The sequence below is a fragment of the Hemitrygon akajei genome, chromosome 11 (assembly GCF_048418815.1).
Source record: "Hemitrygon akajei chromosome 11, sHemAka1.3, whole genome shotgun sequence".
NCBI lineage: Eukaryota > Metazoa > Chordata > Chondrichthyes > Myliobatiformes > Dasyatidae > Hemitrygon > Hemitrygon akajei.
Window position 1 is genome coordinate 110,068,458 of NC_133134.1, and position 23,261 is coordinate 110,091,718.

At 42.4% G+C, this 23,261-nt stretch overlaps 2 protein-coding genes across 4 annotated transcripts in view; one reads left to right on the forward strand and one right to left on the reverse strand.

The window, feature by feature from the left end:
* The window catches only part of slc35c2 (solute carrier family 35 member C2), a 69,908-nt gene extending 54,811 nt beyond the window's left edge, over nt 1-15,097 (forward strand). For all 3 annotated transcript variants that reach the window (XM_073061489.1, XM_073061492.1, XM_073061491.1), the window contains one exon: nt 12,855-15,097. The gene's annotated coding sequence lies outside the window, so the exon portion shown is untranslated. The remainder of the gene's footprint in view (nt 1-12,854) is intronic.
* A 6,247-nt stretch (nt 15,098-21,344) lies between these two features.
* LOC140735900 (bactericidal permeability-increasing protein-like) overlaps nt 21,345-23,261 on the reverse strand; it is a 50,362-nt gene continuing 48,445 nt past the window's right edge. Inside the window, exon 15 of the mRNA XM_073061493.1 lies at nt 21,345-22,008. Within this exon, the coding sequence (XP_072917594.1) occupies nt 21,898-22,008 (111 nt within the window). The 3' untranslated portion in view covers nt 21,345-21,897. The remainder of the gene's footprint in view (nt 22,009-23,261) is intronic.

Sequence of the window (23,261 nt, forward strand, 5' to 3'; positions counted from 1 at the left end):
ACTGTATAACTCATCTCCTTCTACCTTAGGCCAGAACTTATCAATCACCCATACTGTGGACACTTTCTGGAGGTCCAAGATTCGTATGCTCCACGACCACTGGACTAAGTGTGTAAATGTAGGAGGGGACTATGTTGAAAAATAAATGTGCTAGGTTTTCTTAAATCGACTCCTTCTACCTTAGGCCACGAACTTATCAATCACCCCTCATATATGTCAAATGAAACAGTGTTCCTGTCCCCATCTAGCTCTTCCAAGTCTGTACTTAAGTTCCTTCCTGGCTACCTTGTAACTTTCTAGAGCCCTGACTCAATCTTGCTTTGTAAACCTTAAGTATGTATCTTTCCTTTTCTTGAGGTGATGAATTTAGTTAAAGTCAAATTTTTTTATCAGATCACGTACTTGTCACCTGAGATTCTTTTCCATGGGCATACATAGCAAATATATAGATCCATAACTGTAAACACAATCAATGGACGACAGTCTGTGCAAATGCAGATAAAAATAAATAGGAATAAATAACAAACATGAAATAACAAGATAAGAGTCTTTAAATGAGTGTAATAGAGCCTGATGGTAATTGTTCTTGAACCCGGTAGTGCAAGTCCTGAGGCACTATACTTTCTACCTGATGGCAGCAGCGAGAAAAGAGCACGGGCTGGGTGGAGAGGATCTTTGATAATGGATGCTGCTTTCCTACAGCAACGTTTCATGTAGATGTGTTCAATGTAGAGGGTTTTACCCGTGATGTACTGGGCAAAGACCACTACCTTTCATAGGATTTTCTGTTCAAAGGCATTGGTGTTCCCGTACCAGGCCATAATATAGCCAGTTAGCACACATTCCACCACACACCCATAGAAGTTTTCCAAGGTTTTTGATGACATGCCAAATCCCCACAGGCGCCTGAGGAAGTAAAGCCACTGTCATACTTTCTTCACAAATTTATTTATAAGATGAGTCCAGGAAAGGTTTTCTGAGATAGTGACACTCAGAAATTTAAAGTTACAGACCCTCTGACGATTGCTGGCTCATGGACTGGTTTTCCTCTCCTGAAGTCTACAATCAGTTCCTTGGTCTTATCGACATTGAGTGAGAGGTTGTTGTTATTGCACTGCTCAGCCAAATTTTCAATCTCCTTCCTGAATGCTGATTCATTACCACCTTAGATACAGCCCACAGCAGTGGTGACATCGGCATACTTGTATATGGTGTTGGATTTGTACTTAGCCGCACAGTTATAGGTGTAAAATGAGCACAGCAGGGGCTAAGTACACATCCCTGTGGCGCTCCTGTGCTGCTGGAGGTTGTGGAGGAGATGCTTTTGCCAATCCAGACTGACTGGGGTCTACATGAGGAAATCCAGGATCCAATTGCACAAGGAGGTACTGAGGCTTAGAACTCTCTGAAGGGGATATTGATTCAAGAAGGAAAAGTATGTAAAGCTTTGGAAATTGGGATCAAATGGAGCACACGAGGAATATAAGGAAAGCCAGAAAAGAACTAAAGAAGGGAAAAAGGAAATCCAGGAGGGACCAAGAAAAGTCCTTGGCCAGTAGGATTAAGGAGAATCCTAAGGCATTCTATACATACATCAAGAGCAAGAGGATAACTAGAGAGAGGGTAGGACCACTCAAGGATAAAGGGGAAGACATTTGCTTGGATGTGGAGAATGGGAGTGAGGTACTTTTTGAGTATGTTGCTTCAGTACCTACCAAGGAAAAAGATGTGGAGGACCAGGATATCAGTGCTAACTGTATAAATATGTTAGGGCATTTAGAGATCGAGGAGTAGGAAGTGTTGGGCTGCCTAATGAGTATTAAGGTAGATAAGTCCCCCAGGCCTGATGGGATTTACCCCAGGTTATTGAGGGAAGCAAGAGGTGAGATTGCTGTGGCCCTGACCAGTATCTCTGTCATAGAAACATAGAAAACCTACAGCACAATACAAGCCCTTTGGCCCACAAAGTTGATCCAAACATGTCCTTACCTTAGAAATTACTAGGCTTACCCATAAACTCCATGTACCTATCCAAAAGTCTCTTAAAAGACCCTATCGTATCTGCCTCCACCACCGTTGCCAGCAGCCCATTCCACGCACTCACCATTCTCTGTGTAAAAAAATCTTACCCCTGATATCTCCTCTGTACCTAACTCCCCAGCACCTTAAACCTGTGTCCTCTTGTGGCAACCATTTCAGCCCTGGGAAAAAGCCTCGGACTATCCACATGATCAATGCCTCTCATCATCTTATACACCTCTATCAGGTCACCTCTCATCTTCCGTCGCTCTATGGAGAAAAGGCCTAATTCACTCAACCTGTTTTCATAAGACATGCTCCCCAATCCAGGCAACATCCTTGTAAATCTCCTCTGCACCCTTTTTATGGCTTCCACATCCTTCCTGTAGTGAGGCAATCAGAACTGAGCACAGTACTCCCAAGTGGGGTCTGACCAGAGTCCTATATAGCTGCAACATTACCTCTCGGCTCCTAAATTCAATTCCACATTCAATGAAGGCTAATACCACAGAATCAACCTGTGCAGCTGCTTTGAGTGTCCTTTGGACTCGGACCCCAAGATCCCTCTGATCCTTCACACTGCCAAGAGTCTTACCATTAATACTATATTCTGCCATCATATTTGACCTACCAAAATGAACCACTTCACATTTATCTGGGTTGAGCTCCAACTGCCAATTCTCAGCCCAGTTTTGCATCCTATCAATGTTCCGCTGTAACCTCTGACAGCCCTCCCACCTATCCACAACACCCCCAACCTTTGTGTCATCAGCAAACTGACTAACCCATCCCTCCACTTCCTCATCCAGGTCATCCAGTCCTCTCTAGCCACGGGCAAGATCCTGGAGGACTAGCAAGTGACTAGTGTTTTATCTCTATTTAAGAAGGGAACAAGGAAAAATCCTCAGAACAATAGACCGGTGAGACTCACATCAGTTGTAGGGAAATTGCTGGAGGCCTTCATAGGGATAGGATGTATGTCCTGGGCCATCAAGCCTGCTGCACCATTCAATAAGATCATGGCTGATCTGACCATGGACTCATCTCCACCGACATGCCTTTTCCCCATAACCCTTAATTCCCTTACTATGCAAAAATCTATACAACCTCGTCTTAAATATATTTACTGAGGTAGCCTCCACTGCTTCATTGGGCAGAAAATTCCACAGATTCACCACTCTTTGGGAAAAGCAGTTCCTCCTCATAAATTTACTCCCCTGAATCTTGAGGCTATGTCCCTAATTCTAGTCTCATCTACCAGTGGAAACAACTTTCTTGCCTCTACTTTATCTATCCCTTTCATTATTTTATATGTTTCTATAAGATCTCCTCTCTTTCTTCTGAATTCTCGCGAGTACAGTCCCAGGCAACTCAATCTCTCCTCAAAGTCTAACTCCCTCATCCCTGGAATCAACCTGGTGAACCACCTCTCCATCACCTCCAAAGCCAGTATATCCTTCCTCTAGTAAGGAGAGCAGAACGGCATGCAGTACTCCAGAAGCAGCCTCACCAGTACCCTGTACAGTTACAGCACAACCTCCTTACTTTTAAATTCAATCACTCCAGCAGTGAAGGTCAACATTACATTTGCCTTCTTGATAGCCTGCTGTACCTGCAAACTGAACTTTTGTGATTCATGCACAAGAACTCCCAAGTCCCTCTGCACAGCAGTATGCTGCAATCTTTTACCATTTAAATAATAATCTGATCTTCTATTTTTCCTTCCAAAGTGGATGACCTCGCGTTTACCAACATTGTACTCCATCTGCCAGACACTTGCTTACTAATCTCTCTGCAGACTCTCCGTACCTTCTGCACAATTTGCTTTTCCACTCAATTTAGTGTCTTCAGTAAACTTAGATACACTACATCTCTTCCATCTCCCAGATTGTTAATGTATGTCGTGAACAGTTGCGGGCCCAGTACCCCTGTGGCACACCGCTCACCACAGATTGCTAAGCAGAGAAACACCCATGTATCCCAACTCTCTGCTTTCTATTGGTTAAGCAATCCTCTATCCATGCTAATACATCACCCCTAACTCTATGCATCCTTGTCTTATGGGTGAGTCTTTTATGTGGCACCTTATCAAATGCCTTCTGGAAATCCAGGTAAGTAACGTCCATCTGTCCACTGTAGTCATATCCTCAAACTCCAATAAGTTTGTCAAATATGACCTAGCTTTGCTGAATCCATATTGCATCTGCCTGATGGATCCATTTCTTTCCAGATGTCTTGCTATTTCTTCATTAAAGTTACTTCAAACATTTTTCCAACTACAAATTTTAAACTAACTGGCCTATTGTTACCTGCATTTTGTTTTGCACCCTTTTTTGGAAAAGTAACGTGACATTCACCTTCTTCCCATCTGCTGGGACCTGCCCAGAATCCAGAGTATTTTGTAAATTATCACCAAAGCCTCTACTATAACCTCTGCCATTTCTGTTAGTACCCTGGGATGCATTCCATCAGGACCAGGGGACTTGTCTATCTTTAGGCCGACAAGTTTGCACAGCACTACCTCATTAGTGATAGCTATTATATCGAGGTCCTCACCTCTCATCACATCTATATCATCTCTCTTTGGCATGTTAGATGTGTCCACCACTGTGAAGACCAACACAAAATAGTCATCTCTTAAAAAATCTTTTACTATCTGTTTTTATATTTTGTGCTAGTTTATTTTCATAATCTATCTTCCCTTTCTTTATTGCTTGTTCAGTAGTTCTTTGTTGCTTTTTAAAGTTTTCCCAATCTTCCAGTTTCCCACTACTCTTGGCGACTTTGTAAGCATGAGCTTTTAGTTCAATGCCTTCCTTTATTTCCTTAGTTATCCATGGCTGGCTCTCCCTACCCTTACTATCCTTGCTTTTAAGTGGAATATACTTCTATTGAGCAACATGAAAAATCTCTTTTGAAAGTCTTCCACTGTTCCTCAACTGTCCCACCTGTGTTCCCAGTCTACGCTATCCAGCTCTTCCCTCATCCCATTGTAGTCTCCCTTGTTTAGGCATAATACATTGGTTTTAGATCAAACAATTGTACCCTCCATTTGTACGAGACACTCAGTCATACTGTGATCACTCTTTCCAAGAGGATCCCTAACTACAAGATTGCTAATTTTACCTATCTCATAGCACAGGACCAGATCCAAGATAACACTTGTAGGTTTGGGAACATGCTGTTTGAGAAAGCTATCACGTATGAGTTCTATGAAGTCCTCCTCAAGACTGCCTCAACCAACTTGATTCACCCAATCTATGTGCAAGTTAAAGTCTCCCATAATAACTGCTGTTCCATTCTTACATGTCTCAGGTATTTCTCAGTTATTGCCTGTGCTACTGTAATGTTATTATTCGGTGGCCTATAGACAACTCCCACCTGTGAGTCTTTTCCTTTACTATTCCTAATCTCTAACCAGATGGATTCAACATTCTGCTCCTTATATCGTCTCTCACTATAGCCTTGATCTCATCCTTAATTAAGAGTGCTACCCTACCTCCCTTACCTTCCTCCCTATCCTTCCATATAACCTGATATCCTTGGATATTTAATTGCCACTCCTCTCCACCTTGCAACCATGTCTCCATGATGGCCAGTAAATCATACCCCTTTGTACTGATTTGTGCTGCAAGTTCATTGACCTTGTTTCGAATACTACAGGTTTTCAGATAAAATGCCCTTACACTCATTGTGTCTTTAAAATCTAGTCATCTTTGTCTCTTTTGCATTTGGCTTTTCTTCACTCCACCCTTATTTTTCTCTTTTTAAAAAAAAACTTTTGCCTTTACTTTATCCACACTTTTCTCTTTTACTTTATCCATACTTCTCCAATCTGTTCAACCCTCCCTTCCCCCCCCCCCCCCCACTATTGAGTTTAAAGCCCTATCCACAACCCTAATTATGCGATTCACCAGGATCCAGGTCCCATCACAATTCAGATAGAGCCTGTCCTAATGGAAAAGCTTTCCCCTTCCCTGATGCTGGTGCCAGTTTCCCATGAATTCAAACCCATTTCTCCCACATCAATTCTTGTGCCACAGATTTAATTCTCTCATCTTCTTAACCGTGGGAGTAATTTGGATGGCACAGGATAGATATATCCCTAAGTAGTAGTAGTAGTAGTATTCTAAAGGCAGGATGATGCAACCGTGGCTGACGAGAGGTCAAAGCCAACACAAAAGCAAAAGAGAGGACATTTAATATATTACAAAAATACGTGGGAGGTAGAGGATTGGGAAGCTTTTTAAAAACCAGCAGAAGGCAAATAAAAACGCCATAAGGAGGGACAAGATTAAATATGAAGGTAAGCTAGACAATAATATCAGAGAGGATAACAAAAGCTTTTTTGGAAATATAAAGAGTAAAAGAGAGGGGAGAGTAGATGTCAGACCGCTGGAAAGTTATGTTGGAGAGGTCATAATGGGGGACTGAACTGAATAAGTATTTTGTATCATTCTTCACTGTGGAAGGCACTTTTGCAGTTCAAGAGTGTTAAGGGACAGAAGTGAGTGCAGTTGCTATTACTAGGGATCAGGTGCTTGGGAAACTGAAAGGTCTGAAGGTAGATAAGTCACCTGGACCGGATGGTGTACACCCTATGATTCTGAAAGAGGTGGCTGAAGAGATTGTGGAAGCATTAGTAATGATTTCTTAAGAATCACTAGATTCTGGAATAATTCTGGAGGACTGGAAAACTGCAAATGTCTCTCCACTCTTTAATAAGGGAGGGAGGCAGAAGAAAGGAAATTATAGGCCAGTTAGCCTGACCCCAATGGTTGGGAAGATTTTGGAGTCAATTGTAAGGATTAAGTTTCGGGGTGCTTAGAGTCACATGATAAAATGGGCCAAAGTCAGCGTGGGAAAATCTTGCCTGACAAACTTGATGGAATTCTTTGAGGAAATAACAAGCAGGATAAACAAAGGAGAACCGGTGAATGTTGTGTACTTGGATTTTCAAAAGGCCTTTGACAAAATGCCACACATGAATTGAATTGAATTGACTATTACTTAAATCCTTCATATACATGGAGTAAAAATCTTTGTTATCTAAATATGCAATGTATAGTAATTTATAATAAATAGTATGTACAATGGGAGAGTCAATATAACATAGAAGTACAGTTGTGTCAGCATGAATTGATCAGTCTGATGGCCTGGTGGAAGAAGTTGTCCCCGGAGCCCGGTGGTCCTGGCTTTTATGCTGTGGTACCGTTTCCCGGATGGTAGCAGCTGGAACAGTTTGTGGTTGGGGTGACTTGGGTCCCCAATGATCCTTCGGGCCCTTTTTACACACTTGTCTTTGTAAATATCCTGAATAGTGGGAGGTTCACGTGAACAGATGCGCTGGGCCATCACCACTCTCTGCAGAGTCCTGCGACTGAGCAAAGTACATTTCCCTTACGAGGCAGTGATGCAGCCAGTCAGAATGCTCTCAATTGTGCCCCTGTAGAAAGTTCTTAGGATTTAGGGGCCCATACCAAACTACTTCAACCATCTGAGGTGAAAGAGGAACTGTTCTTCTTCCAGCACACAGCCAGAACGTATAGACCACGTAAGATCCTCGGTGATGTGTACGCTGAGGAACTTAAAGCTTAACAAGGTGAGAACCCATGGTAATACAGGAAAGATACTGGCATGGATAGAGCATTGGCTGATTGGCAGGAGGCAAAGAGTGGGAATAAAGAGAACCTTTTCTAATTGACTGCCAGTGACTAGTGGTGTTCTGCGGGGGTCGGTATTGGGACCACTTCTTTTTATGTTGTGTTTCAATGATTCGGATGGCGAGATTTATGGCTGTTTGGCCAAATTTGCAGATGATATAGAGATAAGTAGTGGGACAGATGGTTTTGAGGAAGCGGGGAGTTTGCAGAAGGACTTAGGTAGATTAGGAGAATGTACAAAGAAGTGGCAAATGGAATACAGTGTTGGGAAGTGTATGGTCGTGCACTTTGATAGAAGGAATAAAAGTGTCACTTGTTTTCTAAATGGGGAGGAAATCCGAAATCTGAGGTGTGAAAGGACTTGGGAGTCCTTGTGTAGTATTCTCTAAAGGTTAACTTGCAGGTTGAGTCGGTGGTGAGAGAGTTAAATGCAATGTTAGCATTCATTTTGAGAGGACTGGAATATAAAAACAAGGATGTAATGCTGAGGCTTTATAAGGCGCTGGCAGTGCTTCACTTGGGATATTGTGAATAGTTTTGTGCCCCTTATCTAAGAAAGGGTATGTTGATATTGGAGAGGTACGGAGGAGGTCTACAAAAAATGATTCTGGGATTGAAAGGCTTAGCACATGAGGAGCATTTGATGGCTCTGGGCCTGTACTCACTGGAGTTTAGAATAATGAGGGGGGAATCTCATTTAATCCTATTGAATCGTGAAAGGCCTGGATGGAGTGGATATGGAGAGGATGTTTCCCACAGCGGGAGAGTCTAAGATAAGAAGGCATAGCCTCAGAATAGAAGGATGTCCATTTAGAACAGAGATATGAAATTTCTTTAGCCAGATGGTGGTGAATCAGTGGAATTCCTTGCCACAGGTGCCTGTGGAGCCCAGGTCATTAAGCGCATTTAAGGCGGAGACTGATGGATTTTTGATTAATCAGAGGATGAAAGTTATGGGGAGAAGGCAGGAGAAAGGGTTGAAAAGGAAATGGATCAGCCATGATCAAATAGTGGAGCCGAGTCATTGGGCCAAATAGCCTAATTCTGCTTCAGTGTCTTATAGTCTTTCCAAAATCTGCCTCCCTTCTCAGTGTGGTGTTGATGTTGGTGGGGTCAGGGTCCTATGGAATAGCCCCAAAAGAGTGATTGCTCCCTTCCTGTTTCTGACTTCCATTAACATTGACTCTGTAGAGGATCTCTTCACGATGTCCTCCCTTCCTGAAGCTATGATACTATCCCTGATTAGGAATGTCACTCCCCCGATGAATGGTGAGTTTTTTTAATTCTTGCCAAAACGCTGAAGTGTATCTTATGTCTGAGTCTCTCAAAAAGCACAGAAATATTAATCCCAATCACTGTCTCCTTTCCAAAATTCACACCCTACGTACGGGGACTGTTTGCTAACTGTGACTTGGTGTAAGGCAAGCTAAAGACCTTTTCCAACAGCACTGGGCACGTGACAGAAATGGGCCTTCAGTCACATAACAATTAACAGCGTTCTGTTTCGTACTGGGCAAGAGACAAGATTTGAGCCGTGTTCAGCGATTTAGAACACTCAAGGCTCATGAATCAGAAGTATTTCAGTTCTTCTACACAAGTTGTATAAATAGGAGTGTACTGTAAACTTTCACAGCAAAGCACATGCTCATCAAATGCAAGGCAGTAGGGTGTTGTTATAGATGATTACGGGCAATGTGAGCACCACAGCTAATATGAAATGTCTCAGTTTTCTACTTCAATTTTCACCTTACCTTGCTTCCTGCCCCGCCCCCGATTGTTCAGCATTACCAAAATTTATATTGGTTTATTCTGCACAAAATCCAGCAAGTGATTCACTGAGGTGATGTTTTTCATTCAGTTGATAGATATTCTTACTAGTTAGAATATAGAACACAAAATACAAGTGTACAGCACAGGAACAGACCCTTCAGCCCATGAAAGAATTAAACTAGTAATTGAAAACCTAACTAAACTAATCCCATATGTCTGCACAATGTCCTTATTTTTCTGCATATTCATGTGGCTACTTAGCAACCTTTTAAATGTTTCTGCCTCCACCATCGATCCTGGCAGTGGATTCCAGACATTCACAACTCATTCTGGAGTTAGAACTAAGTAGGTCATTTGCATCCTCAGGAATGTGCCAGCTCCCAGTAGATCAATCCCATCCCTCATCATATTTCCCTGTCATCTGTTCTCACTCGTCTTCCTATTAACTCTCCTTTGGTTCTTTTGCCATCCATCTACATGAGGAGTAATCTACAATAGAAGGTTAACTCAACTGCAGTGGGGAAACCCAGAGAAATACCTACAGCTGCAAGGGGAACATGTAAGCTCCACGCAGCACCTGAGTCAGGATTGAGCCTCGGCCCCTGGAGTTTTGAGGTTCCCGTACCTCCTGCCCATTGCTTCCACTCTGTCATTGGAATAAAGCAACACACCAGAAATGGGACAGCTTGAGATCCCTTTTGTCTGATGTGACCCAGGTGAATGAGACGAGGAACTCGTCTGCTATCAGTTCAAGTACCAAGCTGTTTGAAGTGATTTTGTCTGTGTGAATGGAAATTTTGAATAGTGAGGTTATCTAATCATAAGTAATGAGCAATCAGTACTATTTGTGTACCTTACTCTACACAAAACAGAGTCATTTAGAGTTGCACATGTACTCCATTCACAGCTTTTGATTTGTTCGAGAACACTGACATCTGACACAGTTACAGTGGCATGCAAAAGTTTGGGCACCCCGGTCAAAATTTCTGTTACTGTGAACAGTTAAGCAAGTAAACGATGAGCTGATTTCCAAAAGCTATAAAGTTAAAGATGACACATTTCTTTAATATTTTAAGTACAATTACTTTTTTATTTCCATCTTTTACAGTTTCAAAATAACTAAAAAGGAAAAGGGCTCGAAGCAAAAGTTTGGGCACCCTGCATGGTCAGTGCTTAGTAACACCCCCTTTGGCAAGAATCACAGCTTGTAAATGCTTTCTGTAGTCAGCTAAGTCTTCCAATTCTTGTTTGGGGGATTTTCACCCATTCTTCCTTGCAAAAGGCTTCTAGTTCTTTGAGATTCTTGGGCTGTCTTGTATGCACTGCTCTTTTGAGGTCTATCCACAGACTTTCAATGATGTTTAGGTCGGGGGACTGAGGGCCATGGCAAAACCTTCAGCTTGCGCCTCTTGAGGTAGTCCATTGTGAATTTTGAGGTGTGTTTAGGATCATTATCCTGTTGTAGAAGCCATCCTTTTTTCACCTTCAGCCTTTTTTTTAAACAGACAGTGTGATGTTTGCTTTCAGAATTTGCTGGTATTTAATTGAATTCATGTTCCCCGTGCCACTGGCTGCAACACAAGCCCAAAGCGTGATTGATCCACCCTTGTGCTTAACAGTTGGAGAGGTGTTCTTTTCATGAAATTCTGCACCCTTTTTTCTCCAAATGTACCTTTCCTCATTGCGGCCAAAACATTCTATTTTAACTTCATCAGTCCACAGAATTTGTTTCCAAAATGCATCAGGCTTGTTTAGTTGTGCCTTTGCAACTTCTGATGCTGAATTTTGTGGTGAGGACGCAGGAAAGGTTTTCTTCTGATGACTCTTCCATGAAGGTCATATTTGTGCAGGTGTCGCTGCACAGTGGAACAGTGCACCACCACTCCAGAGTCTGCTAAATCTTCCTGAAGGTCTTTTGCAGTCAAACGGGGGTTTTGATTTGCCTTTCTAGCAATCCTTGAGCATTTCTCTCGGAAAGTTTTCTTTGTCTTCCAGACCTCAACTTGACCTCCACCATTTCTTAATTACATTACAAACTGAGGAAACAGCTACCTGAAAATGCTTTGCTATCTTCTTATAGCCTTCTCCTGCTTTGTGAGCATCATTTATTTTAATTTTCAGAGTGCTAGGCAGCTGCTTAGAGGAGCCCATGGCTGCTGATTGTTGGGACAAGGTTTGAGGAGTCAGGGTATTTATAAAGCTTTGAAATTTGCATCACCTGGCCTTTCCTAACAATGACTGAATAAGCCATAGCCCTAACAAGCTAATTAAGGTCTGAGACCTTGGTAAAAATTATCTGAGAGCTCAAATCTCTTGGTGTACCCAAAATTTTGCATAGTATTCCTTTCCTTCACTCTAAAATTGTACAAAACAAAAATAATACACTAATCTTGTTTAAAATGTTGAAAAGAATTTTTCATCTTTAACTTTATGACTTTTGGAGATCAGTTCATCTTCTACTCACTTAACTATTCACAGAAACAGAAATTTTGAGCAGGCGTGCCCAAACTTTTGCATGCCACTGTATTTCAGGATCTAATACATATTCATCAAAAATGTAAATTCTGTCTAGACATCCCTTTTAAAAGAACAGACATGATTTTGTGATGTGGCTGCAGTGTTATGGTTTCCAAGCACGGTATATCTGGTTGTAAATTTGACTTAGTTATTGAGAGACCCGGGATTTTACTCTTCTGAATTTACACAACTCCTTACCCACTTATACCATACATTTAACACAAGTTAGCAATTTTTGTGAATCATGTTGTCCTTTATTGTGAAATGAAACAATCAGATAATGTGTGACAATTTAACAGTTCAGCAAACGGATTTGTTCTCCTCAACAACTTCCAATCCTCTGGCCCTGACTACCTTATTTTCACCATAGATGTCCAATCCCTATACATTTCTACCCTCCCTCAAGAACACCTTAAAGCTCTCCACTTCCTTCTCAATAAAAGATCCAACCAGTCTTCCTGCACCAGAACTGGCAGAACTGGTCCTCACTCAACAATTTCTTCTTTGACTCCCCCCACTTTCTCCTGACTCAAACAATAGCCATGGGTACCTGCATGGGCCCCAGCTATGCCTACCTTTTTACTGGCAGCATACAAGGAGTGATTGATAAGTTTGTGGCCTAGACCTAGCACATTTATTTTTCAACATAGTCCCCTCCTACATTTACACACTTAGTCCAGCAGTCATGGAGCATACAGGTCCCTTCTTTGTAGAAGTCGGCATCTTGGACCTCCAGAAGTGGTCCACAGCATAGGGTGATTGATTAGTTCGTGGCCTTAGAAGGAAATGAGTTATACAGCTCTCGTTACATGCACGTGCAGTTCAACTCTTTGAGTGATTATGCAAAAAGTTTGAAGTTAGTAACTTGTGGTATTTCTGTTTCAGATAATTGAAAATTGCAAGTATGCACCGTCTGAGAAAATGGACAACATTGGCCTTTGTGCAGTCATCCGCTACCTCAGTCTCAAGGGCTTATCACCCAAGGAGGCCCACAAGGACATGGTGGCAACACTAGGGGAGGATGAAAAATAAATGTGCTAGGTTTTCTAAAATTGACTCCTACCTTAGGCCACAAACTTATCAATCACCCCTCGTACGACAGTCCTTGTTCCAAGCCTTCCATGATGATGCTCCCCAACTCTTCCTGCTGTACATTGAGGATTGCATTGGTGCTGCTTCATGCACCATGCTGAGCTTGTCAATTCCATCAACTCTGCCTCCTACTTCCACCTTTCCCTCATGTTGACCTTGTTCATTTCCGATACCTCCCTCCCCTTTCTCGATCTCTCTCTATCTCCATCTCCAGAGACAGTTTACCTACTGATATCTTTTACAAACCTACTGATTCTATCTGGACTATACCTCTTCCCACCCTGTCACTTGTAAAAATTTCCGTTCCCTGCTCTCAGTTCTTCAGTCTTTGGTGCATCTGCTCTCATGATGAGGCTTTTCATTCCAGAACTGATAAGATGTCCTCCTTCAAAGGGGCTTTCCTTCTTTCACCATCAGTTCTCGCAGCTCTTCCATTTTGCACACGTCTGCCCTCACCCCACCACCCCATCAGGGATAGTGCCTCTTGTCCTCACCTACCACCCCAGTAGCCTCCATGTGCAACATGTAATTCTCCGTAACTTCCGCCATTCCCAATGGGATCTGACCATCAAGCACATCTTTCCCTTCCCCCCACTTTCCACTTTCTCTCTACATGATTTCCTTGTTCATTTATCCCTCCCCACTGATTGCCCTCCTGGTGCTTAACATTGCAAGAGGAACAAGTACCATACCTGTCCCTACACCTCCTCCCTTACTAACATTCAAGGCCCCATACAGTCCTTCCAGGTGAGGCAACCCTTCACCTGTGAGCCTGTTGGGGTCATTTACTGTATCCGGTGTGGCCTCCTGTACTGTATTTCAGTGAGACCCAATGTAGATTGGGAGACCAATTTACCGAGCACCTATGCCCTGTCGCCAGATAAAACAGGATCTCCGGGTGGCCATCCACCTCAATTCTACTTCCCAATCCCATTAAGCTGGAGGGGTAACACCTTGTATTCTGTTTGGGTAGCTTCCAAATCTGATGGCATGAACATCAATTTTTCAGATTTCTGGTAATTACCTAACCCACCTCCCAACATTCCCATTCCTGTTTCCCTCTCTCACCTCATCTCCTTATCTGTCCATCACCTCCCTCTGGTGCTCCTCCCCCTTGCCTTTCTTCCACGGTCTTCTACCTTCTCCTGTCAGACAGCCCTTAATCTCTTTCAACCATCAGCTTTCCAGCCCTTTACTTCACCTCTCCCCCTCTTCTGGTTTCACCTATTATCTACTACCTTGTTCTTCTTCCTCCTCTCCCCCCCACCAACTTCTTAATCTAACCTCAGCTTTTTTTTCCCAGTCCTGATGAAGGTCTCAGCCTGAAATGTCAACTGCTTACTCTTTTCCATCGATGTTGCCCGGCCAGCATTTTGTAAGTTGGGGGACCGCTATGATGAACACCTTTGCTCCATCCACCAAAAATGGAATTTCCCAGCGGCTGACCATTTTAATTCCTATCCCTATATCTCTTATAGCATGTTGGTCCATGGCCGCCTCTTCTCCCACTCTCAGGGTGGAGAAGCAACAGCTCATATTCTGTCTAGGTAGCCTTCAACCTGATGGTGTGAACATCGATTTCTCCTGGTAAATTTCTTTCCCCGCCCCCTTTCCTCTTCCATTCTCCACTCTGACCTCTTAACTCTTCTCTTCACCTGCCTATCACCTCCTCTCATGCTGCTTCTTCCATTTCTCCTGTTGTTCTCTCTCCTCTCCTATCAGATTCCTTCTTCTCCCGCCCTTTGCCTTTCCCACCCAACTAGCTTTGCTTATCACCTCCCAGCTCGTCCTCTTTCCCCTTCCATTACCTTTTTATTCTAACCTCTTCTCCTTTCTTTCCAGCACTGAAGAAGGATCTTCGCCCAAAAGATTTATTCATTTCCATAGATTGAATTCTTCTAGTATTGTGTGTGTGTTGCTAGGGACTTGAATAGTTTGGCTATAGTACTGGAGTGTGGAGTGTGCTGTTAAAATGGGATTTAGGGTCGCACTAATCAAAGTCTGCTCTAAGTGAATAAAAAGCTTGTAACAACTTATTGAGAGTGTTGGAAACTAAGTATCTTTGACTGGCTTAGAAGTAAAAATTCCTGGAAATACTCAGCAGGACAGGCAACATCCATGGAGAGAGAAGCAGGGTTAACATTTCAAGTCAGACCTAATGAATGGTCTCCAACCTGAAAAACATTCAATTTTTATTTCAGATTCTCAGTAACTGCAGATTTTGTGGATTTTTTAAAAACTTAATTTTCAATGGTCTTTACTCATGACTTGTACTGATGTGGTCGTACCCAGAATGCAGACTTCAGACAGTAGATGGGTAACCATCAGAAATAAGAGGATTAAGCAGTGCATGATTCCCCTGTGGCCATTCCCCTCAGCAACAAGCATACCCCTTTGAATTCTTCGGGGGAGGAGGAATAGGGAAGGGGAGAGAACAATGGATGTTCTTTATCAATTACAGTTCAACATTTAATACCATCATCCCCTCAAAACTAATCGGTAAACTCCAAGCCCTGGGCTTCAGTACTCCCTTGTGCAATTGGATCCTGGATTTCCTCAGTTGCTTTTCCCAATCTGAACTGACTAGGGCCTGCATCTCCTCCACAATCTCCATCAGCACAGGGGACAAAGCGTAACTGAATACTGAGAGTGATTAAGAAAGAGGCTAGGTTCCAATGGAGAGAAGCTGCCTGAAAGGACACACACAGTCTCGAAGTTCACCAAGAGATACAGGTTAGAGAAGTCCAAAAAATCCTGTTAAGGATAACCTAATTCCACCCGCAACTATGCAGTTTACCAGCAATCCACGGGTAACTGGAAATGCTTCAAACGGTGATTCAGTATATATTTAGCAGTGAATAGAGCCGGAGGTGCAGATGAAAAATTGAAAGTGTCTATCTTTCTACACCTAATTAGCGAACATGCTTTGGACATCTGTAACAGTGTTCAAATTGATGAGACAGACTTTAAATTGTACACTCTGATGACAAAATTTGGGAGTATTTTGTCCCAAGTAACAACATCTTGTTTGAAAGAAATAAATTCTTTTGCTGTGAACAGAAACAAAGTGTTAGCTTCACGCGCTGAGTAAATCCTGCGAGTTTGGAGATTTGAGAGACTCACAAGACAAAATAGCTTGGAGAAAGCTTGCTTTGGGAAAATGATTTGAGGCTAGAAAACTGCTGTAGATATGTGTAGGGTAGCGGGGACCACACGAGCAAAAGCTAAGCTGCACAGATCAGAAACAACAGTGCATGCTGTGAATACAGAGGGACAGAGCACGAGGCGTTTCCCAAAGCAACCACATAGCAACGAGGTAGGATCAAACAGTAAATGCAGCAAATATGGATGTAGGCACATCCCAAAGTGCTGCAAGGCTGGTGCTACCAAGAGGTGCACACTGGTGAAAGAGGAAACTGAGGACGTTTTTGTAGATTCTCTGCAAACTGCTGGTGCTGGTAAGACGGAATGGATTGTTCCAGTGACTCTGAATGAGACAGTAATTCCATTCAAGCTCGCCACCAGAGTCCAGGTGATTCTGTTATCCAGCGATGATTACAAGACTCACAGTAAAGAGCAAGATTTACCCAGTGTAATTAAAAGTGACAGGCTATACTGGAGAAAAAGTTTCAGTAAAAGGACTGAAGTAGTGACCTTCAAGCACAAGGGGCAGCACTTAAAGGCACATCTACTGATTGTAGAAAAGAGTGCAGCTAATATTACGTCTGAGTGCATGCAAAAGGCTCTGCCAGGTGAAGGGTGTTCGTAGTGGCTTCACAGACCAATGATGACCACATTGGTGGACTTGAATAAGCAAATACAGTCTCCGATTCACCCATCTACTTTCAATCTTTCTCTATGATGGCTTAATGTAAATATCTGTGTTGGAAAGCTCATTATAATTGAAGTTAATATAAATATCTCTGTTGAAAAGCAGTATTGTTTCTTGCAGGTTTATGAGGGATTGAAAGGGGGAAGATGTGATATTATGTGCATATGTAATAAAGAACTTCAGTTCCTGGTGTGCAACGTGAGTGGTTCATCCAGAACCAGAAGGACATTGGTGAACTGGGAGCACGCACTAAAGTGTGGAGATAGAAGCCACGACTGTCTCCTGTTAATAAATGGGTTAGCATTTGAAAACCCACGCAAAATTAGTCTTTTATCAAAAGCAAACACAACAGTTAGGAGCTTAACATTTAAGGGCACACATTGTATGAAAAGGACAGGCAGATAAGCAGAGTGGAGGTGGGGTGGCTCTGTTGGTTAAAAAAGGAAGTCAAATCCTTTGAAAGAGGCGACATTGGATCAGAAGTTATTGAATCCATGTGAGTAGAATTAAGAAACTGCCAATATAAAAAATGATCGGAATTAAATAACGGGTTGATGGCAGAACCGCAATGCCTAGTGATTCTGGAAGCAAGTTGGAAGGTGCAGGATAGATACATATTAAAGATGAAGTGTTCTGAAGCAAGGATGAGTCAAAGACAGCATAAAAGCAAAAGAGAAGGCACATAACAGCAAACATCAATGAAATGTTAGAGATTTGGGCAGTTTTTAAAAACCAACAGAAGGCAACTAAAACAGACAAATGAGGAGAAAAGATTAAATATAAGGGAAGCTATCTGATGATATAAAAGAGGATATCAAAGTCCCCCCCCCCCCCAGATAAATAAAGAGTAAAAGAGAGACGAGAGGATATAGGACCTCTGGAAAATGATGCTGGAGAGTTAGTAATGGGGGACAAAGAAATGGCAGGCGAATTTAATAAGTATTTTCTATTAACCTTAACCATGGAAGACAGTAGCAGTATGCCATAAATTCTAGAGTGCTAAGCAGCAGAAGTGAGTATGGTTGCTTTTATTGAGGAGAAAGTGCTTGAGGAACTAAAAAGTCTGAGGCTAGATATGTCACCTGAACAAGATGGATAACAGCCCAGAGCTCAAAGTAATAGATGAAAAGATAGTGTAAGTATTGTAGTGATCTTTCAAGAATCGTTAGATTCTCGCACAGTTCCAGAGGACTGGGACATTGCAAATGTCACTTCACTCTTCAAAAAGGGAGGGAGGCAGAATAAAGGAAATTATAGGCTAGTTAACCTGACCTCAGTGATTGAGAAGATGTTGGAGTCCACTGTTAAGGATGAAGTTTCGGAGTACTTGGAGGCACATAATAAAATCAGCATGGTTTCTTTAAGGGGGAAACATTTTCTAACAAATCTTTTGGAATCCTTTGAGGAACTAATGGGCAGGAGAGTCAGTTGATATTGTTTACATGAGGCTGCTTAACAATATAAGAGCCCGTGGTATTACAGGAAAGGTACAAGTATGGATAGAAGATTGACAGAGAATAAAGGGGACCTATTCTGGTTGGCTGCTGGTGATTAATGGTGTTTCAGACAGATAAATATTGGGATTGCTTCTTTTCACATTATATGTCAATGATTTGGATGATAGAATTGATGGCTTTGTGGCCAAGTTTGCAGACAATTTAAAGACAGGTGGAGTGGCCGGTACAGGAAGTCTGCAGAAGGACTTGGATTGGGAGAATGGGCAAAGAAGTGGCAGATAGAATATTGTGTAGGGAAGTGTCTGGTCATACACTTTTGTAGTAAGAATAAAGGCATAGACCATTTCAAAAATCAAGAGATACAAAGGGAATTAGGAGTCCTTGTGCTGTTACAACGAACTTGGCGAACACAGGCACCGAGACTGAGTTCGGGTGCAGACGCGGGCGTGAGCGTTGAACGGCAAACAGGAGGGAGTGCAGGAAAGCAGGAGGAATTTATCTCGACACGGAGCGTAGAAAGGAAGGCAGAAGACAAAACTTCTTTAGCACGGAGAGATGGGGTTACACAGGTAAACCTCGGCGCTGAACTAAAACTTACAATACTTATCTTGACTCGGAGAGACTGGGTTTTACAGGTAAACCTCAGAACTGGAGTAGAACTTAGAAAACTTACCTTGACGCGGAGTGACTGAGTCTCACAGGTAAATCTCGGTACTGAAGCAAAATTTAGAACACACAATCCTAAGCGGCCGGGAAACGTTAATCACCACACTGGCAAAACCAACGATCTAGCAACTAGAGTGTGCAAAGTTGCCGGTCTTAATAAAAACCAGGTGTGCCGCCATCAAAGGGAATTAGGAGAAAATGGAGAATTACGGCCAGGACTGTGACATGTACAGGATTTCCTATAGGCTGATTTGAGCCAGTGGCCAGTGCAATGTTAGTGTTCATTTTGAGAGGACTGGACTATAGGAGCAAGGATGTAATGCTGAGGGATTATAAGGCATTGGTCAAACTGAATTTGGAGTATTATGAGCAGTTTTGTGCTCCTGGTTTAAGAAACAATGTGCTGGCATTGGAGAGGATGCAGAGGAGGCTTAGGAGAATGATTCTGGGCATGAAAGGATTAAAGTAAGAGGAGTGTTTGTTGGCTTTGGGTCTGTACTCGCTGGAGTTTAGAAGAGTGCGTGATCTTATTGAAGCCTACCAAATATTACAGAGTGAATGTGGAGAAGATGTTTCTCATACAAGGTGAGTTTAGGATCAGAGAGCATAGCCTCAGGTAGAGAAACATACATTTAGCAAAGCGATGAGGAGGAATTTCTTCAGCTAGAAGGTGGTGAATCTGGAATTTATTGTTATGGACAGTTGTGGAGGCCAAGTCATTGAGTCACAGCAGAGGTTGATAGACTCTTGATTACTCAGGCATCAAAGGTTATGGAGAGAAGGCAGGAGAATGGGTTTAAGGGGGATAATAAATTGGCCCTAATGGAATGGAGGAGCAGACTCAATGACCAAGCGGCCCAGTTCTGCTCTTATGTCTTAAATACTAGAATTGAACATTAGTGATCCATTTATTTTTAAATTATGTGCTAGGGTAGAAGTAAGAAAATAAGTAGATAGCTGGAGAGCACAAATTTAGGATGCATGTTGTGAGAATTATTAGCCAGCACCTGTAACAAATCACTGCGCTCAGAGTCATACAGGTCCTTCAGTCCAGCTCATCCACGCTGGCTGTATCACCCGGTGCGGTAATTCCCTTTGCACACATCTGGCCATAACTCTTGTCTCCATGTGCTTACTTAGATGGCTTTGAAACGTCAATGTGCCTGCCTCAACCAGCTCCTTGCAATTCATTCCAAATACGCACGCCTCCTTGGCAAGAAGCAGCTGCCTCTGATGTCCATTTTAAGTTTCTCAACTCTGATCTTGAACCCAAATCCTTTTTTTTTAGTACCCCTCTCTGGGGAAAAAAACGATGTACTTTCACCCTGTCTATGCCCCTCATGATCTTGTATACATATATCAGGTTACCAGCCCCTCAATCTTCTACATTCCACAGAATTAAGTCTTAGTCAATGCGACCTCTCCTTGTAACTCAGGTCTCCAAGTTCAGCTGGTACCCTGGTTGTAAATGCTAGAGGTTACTTCCAAAGCCTGCATTAATGTCTCAGAACATGAAGATGGCCTGTCCTCATGATGAGTGTGTTGCAGTTATTATGCAGAACAATGTATAAATGGTACTCCTTGGTCAGTATAGCAAGTAAGAGCACTATTCGGGACAATTTTCCCGACACGTTCCATCAGTGTGTTTGGAATATCAGCAACTAGGTGGCCAAACAGCAACAAAATCACTCCAGTAACAGTGAACACCATTATGGGAGTATGCTGGATGCCACAATGATTAATGAACATTGCTCCTGACAACACTGCTTATTGACCACAAGGAATATCAGCCAGTGAGCAGAAGGGTAAAGGGCACTCAGCTCTAGACATTTACAGAACTGGCTCTCCCTTGCATACATCTTGAGTAGAGGATGTGGGGTGTTGGTTATACAGGATCCGGTATTTTAATGTCAATGCTGGTATATGAATTAAAGAAGCTAGGTTCAATAACAGTTACTTCCCTTCAAACATTTGGTTCTTGTACAAACCTCCACAACCCCAAACACCAGTGACCACTTTGATCACTTTGCACTAAAATGGACTTTGTTATAATTATGCTCTTAATAGTAAAACTTCTGCTGACTTTACATTTACTTTTGCTTTTCTTGTAAATGTTACTTATATGGTGCCGTGTCCTTGTGATGCTGCTGCAAATATGTTTTACATTGTACCTGTGCATACATGTACTCGTGCAGACGATAAACCCGACTTTAACTCTACAAAAATACCACAGAGGACAAGATGGCAAACCCATAAATTCAAAACCAATGCCAGTCAGGCAGCATAGAGGAGAATTAAACTACGATTGAAAGAAACCACATCCCAAAATACCTTGTTCTGTTATTTATTTGTCCTTTTAAAAGTAATTGAATCTGCTTTTCTCAGTGAGAAAGTGAATGCACCATCCAAAGAAAGTTTGCAGTCTTTGTTTATCCAATACAGAAATACAGTAAACTGAAGCACTTACTCTTTTTTTCAGATGCTCATGCAAATGGTTAAGCTTAAACAAAAATTGTATTGACACACCAAAAGTTTCTTTCAAACGCCCTGTCAAAAACATGTATGGATTGAGATCAAAACTGATAAAGGTTGACTGTTGTTAGAGGAAAGGTTTGGTTCCTCTAAAGTTGGTTATTTTTGTTTTATATTCTTCCAACAATATGTACAGGAAGATTTTAGCAACATTTCCTTATGCTTATTAAAAGTCTTACACAAAAATTCATACAAAGAGAAAAGAACAAGAAAAAAAACGGAGATGGAGCTTAACAATAGCTTCTGTTTGCGATGAACTAGACTGAAAACTATCAAGCTAGAAGTGAACAATATTTGATGGAGAAAATGTGGTGGCCTTATGTAAAATCTCCGCTTAGTAAGTGGCCAGTTAATCAAAATAATCAGATGTCTGGTTTTCTTTTCCCTCACAAAGCTTTGGCTGGGAGCGGCTGCTGGTTCCCGGGCGGTAATGAATATCGGTTGCAATCACCAGAATGTTCTGAAACAGTATCAAGATTACATTGTCACAAACCTGATATTCACCAGCACACACTTTGAAGCACAGCAGCACAGTTTCAATCTACAATCAGTTTTGTGACATGCCACAATTATTTATACCTCACCATACGTAACCACAAGGCCATTCATCCCACGGCGGTTGGAACATCCCATGAAAGAGTTTACAATTGAATTACTTCATTTGCTCTTTCCCTATAGTTGTTAGATTACACAGCTACATCCTGTTCTCTTTTGGAATTCACTGCAGGATCAATTTCTACCACCTTTCCAGGAATGCAATGCAGATCATAAGTCACCACATAGTCTCCCTGAATCTTTGTTAATTACCCTTTGCTCTGGCTCCTGCTCATCCTTATGTTGGAAGCAATTTCTCCCACAAAGGATCATAGAACAGTATAGTGCTAGACAGGCCATTCAGCCCACTGGGTTGTGCCATTCCTGACACTAATTTATACTAATGTCCTCTTCCTGTGTATCACCCATTCCCTTCATAGAGCATCACAGCTCAGAAGCAAGGCCCTTTGCCAAAACCATCTGTCCATCTAAAATGCTTGTGAACGCTACCACAATATGCAGTATTTCTCAGTGGCCAGCTATTCTAATTCCACTGCCACCCTGCAAGTGGAGGAAGTGCTATGCCTGCCTATTCACCTCCTTCCTCACCTGCCATTCATGCCCCCAAACAGCCCTTCCAGGTGAGGCAACACTTCGCCTGGGAGTCTGTCAGAGTCACCGATAGTGTCTGATGTTCCCACTACATCACTGGGAATCACTTTGTCGGGCGCCTTTGTTCTGTCTGTAACATTCCTGGTGATCAATTCTCTGCCGTGCACTCCAAACTGACGGCATGAACATCGATTCTTCTACCTTCTAGTAATTTCTAACCCTCCTCCTCCTCTCTTTTCCCATTCCTCATTTTAGCTCTCTTCTTATCCCTCTCTTCTCCTTCCCTGTGTACCACCTCTCGTTGGTATCTCACTCTTTTCCTATCTCGCATGGTCTGCTTTCCTTTTCTGTCACATTCCTCCTCAGCCCTTTACCTTTTCCACTGATCAGTTTCTCACATCATCCCCCACTAACCTACCCCCTCGCCTGGCTGCACCTATCACCTACCAGCTTGTACTGCTTCCTGCACACATTATGCCAAGTGATGTTTGATAAAACTTTTATACAGCTACAGCATGAGTTCTTTTCCCTTATACTCCAGCTAGAGTCCAACAGGAATTGGGTAAA